The 12,048-nt window shown below is 30.1% G+C and overlaps 1 protein-coding gene across 1 annotated transcript; it reads left to right on the top strand.

The window, feature by feature from the left end:
* Window positions 1–4,969: 4,969 nt before the first annotated feature.
* LOC105114507 (small acidic-like protein) lies at window positions 4,970–8,309 on the top strand. The gene is made up of 7 exons (XM_011011065.1): window positions 4,970–5,176; window positions 5,288–5,409; window positions 5,565–5,617; window positions 5,734–5,797; window positions 5,890–5,932; window positions 6,042–6,089; window positions 7,695–8,309. Exons 1-7 carry the CDS (start codon window positions 5,096–5,098, stop codon window positions 7,989–7,991), a joined length of 708 nt encoding a protein of 235 aa, XP_011009367.1. The 5' UTR covers window positions 4,970–5,095; the 3' UTR covers window positions 7,992–8,309.
* Window positions 8,310–12,048: the final 3,739 nt, after the last annotated feature.

Below are 12,048 nucleotides of genomic sequence, written 5' to 3'. Positions count from 1 at the left end.
TATATATATGCCAATTTAGAAATCAACAACGATTCAGGAATTAGCAGCAAAAAATACGTTATTGTCGATTCTAAAATTGGTAATGACATATATAATTGATAACTCCATCATTACTGTCGATTCCTAAATCGGCAGCAGCGAAGTGTTATTAAAAGTTAAGGAAATAAATTGTACTATCATAAGGAGCTGGAAGGAAGGGGTAAAACCGGTTTTGGACAGACCAAAACACTAACAAGAATCCAACCCCAAATACCCCACCTTAGTTTATGTGAAGTATAAATGCAAGGAGAGAGAGAAGGGGACCCTTCCTCTTTCTAAAGTTTGTTTGTTGTAGCTACATGTCTCTTTTTTCCACTTTCTTCCCAACAAAAATTCAAACCAAAACTAGTAAAGAATACCTTTTGAACATGTGAGAGAGAGTTGAGATTGTGAATGAAGGCTGAGCAGAACAAGAACACTTTTAACCCAACCCTAAACACCCCACCTTAGTTTATGTGAAGTATAAATGCAAGGGGAGAGAGAAGGGTACCCTTCCTCCTCCCAAAGTCTGTCTGTTGTAGCTGCATGTCTCTTTTTTCCACCTTCTTCCTAATAAAAATTCAAACCAAAACCAGTAAAGAATACCTCTTGAACATGTGAGAGAGAGTTGAGATCGTGAATGAAGGTTGGGCAGCTATTTAAAGGGAAGGGAAGGGGGTTGGAACGAGTGGGAAGAAACTGATAGAAAACAAAGAAAAAGAGAACCAAGAGAGGAAAAATAAGGGGAAAATGAGAGAAAAGAAGAGGAGAAATACTACTAAATTGTCCAGGCCTATTTAGAGTTGAAAGGTATGGGTTATGTAGTCTCTTTTTACCCCTTTGTTCTTCAAACCCAAAACTAAAAATGATGAAGGATCCTTAAGAAAAATTGACCCAAACCCCCTAGGCTAATTGTAAAGGAAATTAAAAAAAACCTAAGAGAACAAACAACAAAGACAAATGAGACCAAATTCCAGAGCATCTAACTAAGAATAATGAATTAAATGGACATAATAAAACTTGGTAAAGGGGCGACCACAACAATAAAACTAGTCGGAATGCATTGTGTAAGAAGATGCATGTGTGTGTTCAAGTTAAAATCATATGACTCTACTAAGATTTGATGATAAGTGTGTGTTAGAATTGAAAATGCATGTGTGTGTTCAAGTTAAAATCATGTGACTTTGCTAAGATTTGATGACAGATGTGTGTTAGAATTAAAAATGCATTTGTGTGTTCATGATAAAATCATGTAACTCTGAGGATTTGATGACAAATGTGTGTTAGAATTAAAAATGCATTTATGTTGTCGCTACACGACGTCGGGCGACGGCAGGGATTTGATAACAAATATGTGTTGGAATTGAAAATGCATGTGTGTGTTTATGTTAAAACCATAAAACTTGATGAGATTTGATGATGTATATATATTGTGCTGGAATTGAGAATACATATCTGTGTTTATGTTAAAACCATGTAACACTACTCGGATTTGATGATATATTATGTGATGGAATTGAGAATACATGTGTGTGTGTTTAGGTTAAAACCATATAACCTTACTAGGATTTGATGATATATTATGTGATGGAATTGAAAATGCATGTGTATGTTCTGCAGTTAATTTGTAATTCACTACTAAAATTGAGTTGATTACAGCGATTTAACATTCATTGTCGAAGTGTGTGTTCTATAGCTAATTTGTGATTCGCTGCTAAAGTTGAGTTGTCTGCAGTGAATTTGTGATTCGCTATTAAAATTGAGTTGCTTGCAGCGAATTAGCATTCGCTGTCGAAGTTGTACTATGTGCAACAAATTTATGACCCGCTGCTGAAATTAAGTTGTCTATAGCGAAGTAGCATTCTTTGCTGTAAAACGTGTTGTACAGCGAAGTAACATTTGTTGCTGAATTAGCAGCCTGCAGCGAACTAGTTTTTGCTGCCGATTTCTATAATATGCCTTATAGACAAAAATGACTTAAATGATAGTAATAATGTCATGGTATAATGGTGTAAACTATGAAACACTTGAATATGAACTCTTGAAATAAGTATGGTGACAAATGTGATTCAAAGATACAAATTTGTGATCATTGATATCTTAGGTGGTATGGTTGAGATTGGACCATTATCAAGATAAGAACAACCCACAAGTGGAGCAGGTAGGTATATTATTAGATACATTATTATAAAACATATTTTAGTTAAGGAGTTATTGATATTTGAAGTGCAAAATGATGATATAAAACCATGATAAAAATGCACTTTTAAGTACTAATCATTGATAAATGGTTGATTAGCTTCGACTAATGGCATTTGAAGGGATGATCGGGACAAATGAATCATCTAGGACAAATGAATGATTAGTTTCAGCTAATGATATCTGAGTAGATGACTAGGACAAATGAATTATGAGCTTTGGCTGATGGCATCCAAAGTGGATGACCAAGGTGAGTGAACGATTAACCTCGATAAATGATGCCTTAAGAGAATAGCTAGATTTAAGATTATGGTCGATTGTAAGAATTGGTGCGTCTATATGTATTACAAGTTATTTATACCAAGTACATAAAGGAATTACCAATGTCACACTTCAAACATGGGATAATGTCAATGTTTCATTAAACTACCTAACCATTTATTATCATTGTTATTATTAAGTAATTGCATTCTTCTAAATATTTTGTATTACAACAAGGATGTCACACCAACTAGGTGCCTAGGAAACCCGATACACGGGAACCTATTCTTGCAAGGAATTATGTAGTTACATTCTAAATCACGATGTATTTTATATAAATCAATGTACTAAACACATAACTATTATTAGATCATCTTTGTTTAAATTCGTGATGACTATTAGTAGAATAAGAATTCAAACTCATGTCTATGTATATATATTTTTAATGTGAACTTCTATCATGTAAACATAATATTATGTGTTTATGTAAGATTCACTTTTAAATAACATGTTGATTGTTGTTAATGTATAGATTGTATCTTAATGATGTGAGGGAACATGTTTGCTGATTACCGACATGATGTGTAAAGTATAAAAAAAAATTACTGTTGTTTTATGCTTGAGAAGTCGAGTTGTAACATTTTTTTTATCATTTTATCCTAATTTCATGACATAAGCAATGGATTTTGTAAGTTAACTTGAGGTAACTTACCTCTTATTATCCAAATTTTATGTCTATTATGTTAACTCAGGTTTACTTAGGCTATTTATTTAATTTTCTACTTTAAAGGTTTTCTGTTAAATTATTATGATACACACACACATTACTATTGTTGCCTTTTTTTATGTATAATTAAAATAGAATTAATTTATTAAATTAAGTCGGCCCATAACCCAAATCATTGATTTTTATTTTTTTCTTCTTAAACATGCTTGTGACATCTAAACTATCACCATATTTTTTTACTACAATTTTGGTTTTTATACCTAAACTATCACCATATTTTTTTATTTTTTTACTACAATTTTGGTTTTTATTCTAATTGATACATTTTTTAACATGTTTTTTAAATAATTTTTAATTTATGTTTTAATTAATATCCCTTCTCTATTTTTTTTTTTATTTTGCTTATCCCTCCTCTATTATTTTTTTATTTTCTTATTTAGTTTTTTTAATAGAGGTTTTTTTTTAAAAAAAAAAGATTATATTGTATGTTTAGATTTTTGAAGATTTTATCTTGATTCATTTATATATTTTTTATGTTTTAATACAGATGAATTTTATTTTTAAAAATAAAAATATTTATTTTTAGAAAATATTTTAAATATACACAACCTTACATAATACTGTATTTTCTTTTGTTTTATTCAATTATTTTCATATGTTGGTTCATTTATGTTATCATTTAATTAAATAAAAAACTAATTTTAATAGATAAATTCAATAAACACAACCATGTAAGTATTATATATTGCATAATCAAATAATTTAATCTATATTGATCTCTTGTTTCTTCTAGTTTTGCTTTTAGTTAATGATTATTTATTTATTTATATAAATATTAATTGATTTTAATTTAAAATACTTGCATATCTAATTCACCACTTGAGACATAACATGAGCCAATTAACTAGTGTTGACTAACTTATGTGCATGTATTCTTTTTTTTATTATTATTTATATGGGGTGTCCGGGCCAGCTTGCGCGCATCACGACTAATCTCTACGGCCCACTGAATACCCTATAAACCTAGTAGGCATGTAAGGCACCGCAGGGGTGACAGGCATGCACGCTAGGACTCGAACCCAGGTGCAGAGGAAGGAGACAAGCCCCTTCCACCGCTAGGCCAATGCATATGCATGTATTCTTTATTTTCTTTATGGTGGTTTTGTGATTATAGTTTTATATCTTGGTTAGAAACCCCTTCCAGCATTAGGCCAAGCACTGGAATGCATGTGCATGTATTCTTTATTTTCTTTATGGTGATTTTGTGATTATAGTTTTATATCTTGGTTTGGCTTGATAGGTTTATCTAAAATATAGTTGATTTTAGGCTAAAACTAGATTGAATTTATAAAAAACTAAAAATAGTTAAAAACCTGATCGATCCAGTTATAAATTCAATTATAATCTATTAATTATTTTTTTATTAAAATAATATTATTTAAATTTTAAAAAAATAAAATTAATCTAGATAACTTAATAAAAATCCATAACCTGAATTTTAAGCCGGTTTAGCCACCAAATCAGGTTTAAAACACTGCTTGTGATAATTTAGTCGTATAATTGATTATTTTTCAAGGGTGCAGTCTTTGGGCCAAGCATTTTTCAGCTGTGATGTCCAAACAAAACAACTCGCATTACGGGTAAAAAAAATAAATTTAGTTTACCTGAATACTTAATTGAAAGAGTCTTTCTTTGAGGAGTTAATTAAGAATTTCCAAAATGTTTAGGTACCACTTTTGTGGTTGCCAAATAGGAAGAGGCACAGAATAGCAAATATCCAAATCAAAACTAAAAACCTAGAAGTATATTTTTTTAGGGTTTTCTAAAACTAAAAACCTCAGACATCAGGAGAGCTGCTGTAATCAGCGGTTGTGCAGAGAAAGAAGGAAGATGAGCAACAGACATGGCCCCCCAAAGCACCAAAACAACTACGCTTGGAAACCCAACGCCGGCCGCAAAATCAATGAAACGGTAAGCACTCAATCACGGCAGCTCATCCCATTCAAAAGCATGAAGGCTTTTTTTATTTGTCAGTAAATTATTGATACTAACTAAACTAACCCAGAAATCATTTCAAAGTAGGAAGTTGGAGGCAGGCTAAAACCCTTGTCAGAGATTACTGGGGTTTGCCAAAGATGTAAAGAGCAGATTGATTGGAAACGTCGGTATGGAAAATACAAGCCTCTTACTGAGCCTGCTAAATGGTAAAACGTTTTTTTCTCCTTGAGAAGTCCTTTTTTCTGTTGTTGTTTTTGGAAGTGAACAAGAAAGTGTCCTTTTTCACATTGAAAACTAAAGTGGGTAACTTGAATAATATGAGTATGTTGTGACTTGAATCGAATGTTTTATTGCATCGCAGTCAAAAGTGCTCAAAACGTACAGTGCGTCAAGCTTATCATAATTTATGCACTGGTTAGTTATCTTCTTTCTTTCTATCTTTTTGTTTCAGTTATTGAAATTTTCCTTTGTTTGGAAGGAAGAATGTTGGTGTTAATTTAGTTATGGGTTTTTACTTTATATATATATAGCTTGTGCGAAGGAGCAAAAGGTGTGTGCCAAGTGTCGATGCCATGTGGACCGCATAATTGGAAGGTAAGTGTTTTTTTTTTATTTGGTTCTCGGTGTGTGCATTATCATATTTAATTTTGAAAGTTGGGTGGGTGTATTGTTCATTTGATCTGTAGAGACCTTGCTGATGTAGAGGCTGAGCAAAAGACACTCGAGGAGGTATGATTATTTGGTTCTGTTGTACAATTTATGTATATGTGTTTGAAAGTTAAGGTTGTTTTTGAAATGTTGGGTAATGGATATTTTTCGTGGTTTTTATTTATTGCAGGCAATTAAGAATGCTCGAGAGAGGGATCGGAGGGCTCTCCTACGTGCTGTAAGCGCTTTAGAATAATTCTCTTCAGCTACTAAATCTACGTATGAGTTTTTTTATGTGTCCTTAGAAGTTAAATTGTTTTTCTTCATTTTGTAGTTCATTTTGGTTTTCACATTAGCAATTTAAACAAGAATAGATAACTTCTGGAAGGGTAATATAATCATTGGAAAGCAGCATGATAGTTACTCTTTTGTAGGGATACTAATTTATAGGTGGTTTTAAAGAATTCTACTTTAACAATGTCACAACTTTTTTTTTTCTTTTTTGATCAGAACCATGTTTTGATCGGAACCATGTCACGACTTTTTTTTTCTTTTTTGATCGGAACCATGTCACAACTTTAAACTTGGATATTTTTTATAGGAGATATTTTATACAGCGAGAACTTGCTAGGATTTCTGGCTCTTTTTTGAATTCTTGCAATGATGATGTAATACTAGAATAGAATAATTTGTCTTCCTATAGTCCTATTAGCCCATTCCTCCAAATTACTGTTGGGTCTTTGATGAATTCCGGATAATGAACATGCAGACTTTGATGTTTTTGTTTTGTTTACTGATTGTGGGTTTAGTATATTCCTAAGATTTTTCAAGTCGAATGTCAGCTTGGTGATGAAGATCCAGAGTCTGTCAGTCATCTAAAATTTTCATACACTTGCTTGTTTCATGGGTTGGCTTTTATCAACCTGTATTTTGTAAATGTTTTGTTTTAGGTGGATTTTGTAGTCTGTACAAGCAACAGGACTTCCCCCTCAGTCCAAATCAACTTAGAAGCAGTGGGTCTTAGTTGATCTACCTTCTTGCTGTCCTCATGCCTTGCTAGAAACATTTACCTTCAAGGATGGCATCATTGTTTGATGCAAATAAATATCACACTGAGAATCCACTCAAGATGCCAAGTTGACATGCAATTTCAAATTTCTAAGTGAGTAGAAAATGAAATTGAAAGGAAATTATAAATTATTGGAGTTGACATGTAAATCTAGCTAGAATGCATGTTGAAGTCTGTTTTGGACAATAAGTTGTTATTGGCAGTCACCATTGTTATCATCTTGTAGTCATATTAAAGTGGGTACGTTGATATTAAGACTTGGTAAGGAATAACTGGCCACACTTTTAGAATCCCTCTCCATTATAAGATCTAGGCTTTGTCATATTTATAAGCTTCACCTTCTCCATCAGCAATGTTGGGCAAAAAGGCGATGATCTGACTGCATAATTCAGCTTGCTGGGAGTTTGTCACTGTATGATGTGGTCTTTTTGTTAACATTTTCTTAGGAATCCTGGGTTATTTATTGTTCAACTAAGATACCTTTTCATCCAAATGCCTTAAATGAGCCTGTCTGCGTGTATTTCATGATTGACATACTGTGTCTCTAATGTCTGATCCATCATCTAAACTTCATTCCTATATGAATTATGTCATCAATTTAACAAATTGAAACTACTTTTGTAGTAGCTGTAGTTTCTCCTCTTGATAGTCTGTTTGGGCCTTCTACACTTGCATTGCATTGTATGAATGACATCTGTGTTGTCAGATGAACTATGGTAATTTGACCTTTTCCACCGTCAAAATGTGTTGTGTTGATCCTATTTATTGCATCAGATGAACAAAGGTAAACCTATGGGTTTGACAAAAAACCCAACCAATGAAGGAAATAGGGTTGGAGATTTGTTCCCTTCTTCATCACTCGAGGAATATGCTGCAAAAGGTAGGGATTGCAATCACATTGTTAATGGTAGCAACAATCTTGGCGATGGTGAAGATGTTGACGATGAGGTCGATGATGAGGAGGAGGGGGAGGAGGACAATGAATCTGAAAATGGAGAAAACAATGAAGATCTGGATGGAGAAGATAACCCTGAACATCAAAGTGAAAATGGGGACAAAGTTTGTAATTAAGAGAGTGCAATGATTTTTCAAGAGCTGTATTGGATTTCCAACCAACAAGATTAATAGCGAAATAGAGATGTCTTGTCGCCTTCCAGTTTTGCTGATGTGGTGAGATATCATGTATGCAATGCAACAGCTTCCAATTTTTGTTCTCTTTTCTTTTAAAACTCACATGTGGAAGTGATTCTGTCCATTTTCATCAGTGAATTCATTGATCATGTTAAAGTATTAACTATGTCAAGGAATGAGGAAAAGTCACCCTAGCACCAAATTTGTTGAAATCCAGAATCATTAAACGACCAAGAGCTTCTATTTCTTGTGGTACTAGGTCAATTGTTGTGATTCAAGTTCTTAAACCATTGCTTCCCAGTGATGCTCTTACATCCTGTAAATTCTGTCATGATTGGTTCAAACTTCAAAGGAGCTGGAGCAAAAGTATTTCTTCGGTGTTGCATGAAAATGTGCCATTGCAGCACGTAAAATACAAATGTGGTGCTATTTTTGAATGTTTTCTCATGCCCATTTCCAAATGGTTGCTTGATGCAAGATGTACTTGTGGGGTCGAGGGATGTTTCAAATTATGCAATGACTTTTAGCTGAGCCTCATTTGATTCCATCTAATGAAGGAAACTGGAGTCCAGAGTAATTGGTAGATCAAACAGCAATTATATTAAAAATTGATTGTTCTTAAGTTGTAAGTTGTTTTTTAAAGTTTTTCTATTTATAAATATATTAAAATAATATTTTTTATTTTTAAAAAATTATTTTTGATATTAATACATTAAAATTATTTATAAGCATAAAAAAAGATTAATTAGAAATAAAGAATAAAATAAAATAAATTTAAATTTTTTTAAAAGTATTTTTAAAACGTAAAAATACTTTATTTGATGGATCAAAACTGTATTTGAAGTTGTTTTGATGCAAAATGGGGTCATTTACCAATAAAAACGAGTTCTTTGAATAAATGAGTTTACATGGTAGTGATTGTTTTTTTAAAATGTTTTTTATTTAAAAATATATTAAAATAATATTTTTTTTTTTATTTTTTAAAAACTATTTTTGATATGAACACATCAAACTAATTCAAAATATCAAATAAAATTTAAATTTTTTCAAAAAATTTATGCGATGCAAAAACAAATAGATTCTATATGATGGATCTAAATTGTATTTTGAGCTGTTTTGACACAAAATGAAGACATTTACTACTAAAAAAATGATTTTGTTGAAAATATGAGTTTATTATGTTTGGTTTTTAACAAATATATATTCATTTTGTCCCTTGATTTATTTGAAATGGTCCCTAAACTTTACTTGTTAAAAATGTTCCTTGAAAGTAGATTGAAGAGAGAGGATCCAAGAGGAAGGCGAGATACTAATTTTTCTTGAGTTTCTAGAGTTGATTAAAATATGTTTTGAGGTTCAAAAATGACTTTAAGATGTTCTTGTGATAATTATAAGGTATTTGGGAGTAAAACTAATGTGAAAACTAGCCTTTTGGTTTGTTTTATGTTATGGGTTGGTTTTTTTTTTCAAAAAAAATCAAGAAGTAAAAAATTTAATGTTTAATAGTGGAAATACTTTTAAAATATTTAAATATAGATATGTATATATATATATATATATATATATATAAAACTCATATGATAATACATTTAATGTATTTTGGCTAATAATGGTCTCTGATATGGGTGTGAAGTTGTGATAAAATTATGAAACCCACGTCGAAATAAATTTAAAAGTTTAATTCTAATAAATCAAATAACAAAGTTCAAAAACAAAAAAAAAATAATTTGAAAATAAAATAAAAATAATCTAAGTGAATTTATATCGGTAGTTGGTACAACGTTGCGAGCCAGGCTAAAATATTTTGAATGTAAGAAGAAAAAAAGTTAAGACAACACTAGGATTTCTAAAGAAGTAAAAGATGTTCGAGACTTGATTCATTAAGTTGATACAGTTTAATAAGTTCAGTTAATTTAAAAACATAAAAAGGTAATCCTAACGTAATCTTTTAAAATCATAACTCGTGAAATATTAGAACTGAACTCAATCAAAAAGCTCAATTCTTAACAGAAATAATAAACCTAAAAAAACAATGTCAAGTCGTATTAATTTGTTAAGCCTATGACCCAAGTTAGTTGACTAAAAACATCAAATTTAGAAAATCTCAAAACTCAATTTTTAACTAATCAAATGTTAAAAAATAAAATTGAAAAAAAAATCAGTCATACAAAAGGATTAAAAAATAGCAATTATAAGTAAAAAAAACTTGAGCCACTCAAGTCAACTTGCCAAACTCATAAGTCAGGTTATGAGATTGAGTAGCTCAATAGAAAGGAAAATGAAGAAAATCACAAAACCTATTTTTTTAAAAAAATCATTAACTTATAAAACTTGTAATATAATTCATTTGACCAGAAGCACCATATATGAAAAAAAAAAAACTATAAAGCCTATTTTTCAACAAATCAAATATTAAAAATGAAATTAAGAAAAAAATCAACCCCATAAAAGGATCTAAAAGAAGAAAGAGTAATAAAATGCAAAAAAAAAAGAAGAAGAAGAAGAAGAATATGCTAGCCCACTTAAGTTAATTTGCCCAACTCATTGGTTAGGTCATGAGATTGAAATAACTTGATAGGAAAAAAAAATCATGAAGTCTATTTTGTAATAAAAATAAAAATATACAGTAATGGGATTGAAAAAGAAAATAAGTAAAAAAAAATTGTCAACCATGTAACTTATAAAACCGATGACTTAAGCCATTTGATTAGAAGCATCAAATCTGAAAAAACGACAAAACACAATTTTTAATAAAATTAAATGTCAAATGATAAAATTAAAAAAATAATTATACAAAATAAAAAAATATCAATTAAAAGAATGAAGATAAAATTTTAAAAAAACAAAAACAAATAAAAGGATGGATAATTTTGGGTCTAAGAGTAATATTAAAAAGAAAAAATAAATGTCACCAAAAGAATAAGGATTAAATAAAAAATAAAAAATTATTTTTTATATAAAATTAAAAATAATTGAAAGTTCACAAAAAAAGCAAGGAAAAAAATTAAGAAATAAAAAGACTCGAGACTAAAATTAAACAAAGAAAATAAATTTAGATTAAATGGTAAAATTAAAAAAAAAACTACAAAAAGGCTTATGATAAAAATTACAAATAAAAAAAAGAAGGATCGACGGTCAAATACTTGTAACTAAGCGGACTACCGTGAATTTTAAAATGGCCAATGCCAATCTCAAAAGAAAAGAGAATAAAGTTAAAAAATAAAAAAATATTATCGATGATCATCTGACAAGAAACAACTAACACAAGTCATTTCTTGAGGAAGAGAATGTTACAGGTAATCCAATGATATTGTAAAAGGAAGTTTTTCATCGCTTGAGTCATCCATATGTGTCGCTCAAAAAGGCATTCACATGTGTCGCCCAAAAGTAGTGAAATGAAATGGTTGTTGCACTGACATATTCAACGCATATGCTAATAATTATTTTTTTGTTTATTTTATTTATAAAATTACCCCATTTTTCCTAAGACCAAATAACTACTATGTAAAAACTTTATAAAATTACACAAAAGCCCTTGAATGGCCTTGAGAATTTTGATTCTAAGATTAGTTAGGATATTACATTATACTTAAAAGATTGTCAATTTTGTTTCGGTGAATATTTTGTTTCTTTAATTGAAATGAAATATTTTAGTTTTAGAGCGTTTCGACATGCCGTTTCGGGGTTGTACTGTTCATGTTTGTGTGTGTAATTCAATAAATATAAGTCAAATTCAAGATAAATTAATTATAAATTTGCAATACAAACACAATATCAAACAAATATAATTTTAAAATTTAAAATATTTCTAAATAGTCAAAATTAATTAGAACTTTAATTTAAAGTAATTCAATTTAAACAAAATACCAAATTATTTTGATAGTAAAATCTTTTAATAAAAAAGAAACATAAATCAAACATCATCTTTATCATTAAAATATAAATAAGGATCTTCATCTTGTGGCAGTATGTAGGGAAAAAAACCAACTAAACATTT

The sequence above is a fragment of the Populus euphratica genome, unplaced genomic scaffold, assembly GCF_000495115.2.
Source record: "Populus euphratica unplaced genomic scaffold, PopEup_1.0 scaffold536.1, whole genome shotgun sequence".
NCBI classification, from domain to species: Eukaryota; Viridiplantae; Streptophyta; class Magnoliopsida; order Malpighiales; family Salicaceae; genus Populus; species Populus euphratica.
Note: the sequence above shows the minus strand (reverse complement) of the source record. Positions and strands in the feature narration are given on the sequence as shown.

Coding starts and splice junctions, on each gene's coding strand:
- LOC105114507 (XM_011011065.1), top strand. CDS start 5,096: ATGAGCAACAGACATGGCCCCCCAAAGCACCAAAACAACTACGCTTGG. Junction 5,410..5,564: donor CTTACTGAGCCTGCTAAATG/GTAAAACGTTTT, acceptor ATTGCATCGCAG/TCAAAAGTGCTCAAAACGTA. Junction 5,933..6,041: donor AGCAAAAGACACTCGAGGAG/GTATGATTATTT, acceptor TATTTATTGCAG/GCAATTAAGAATGCTCGAGA.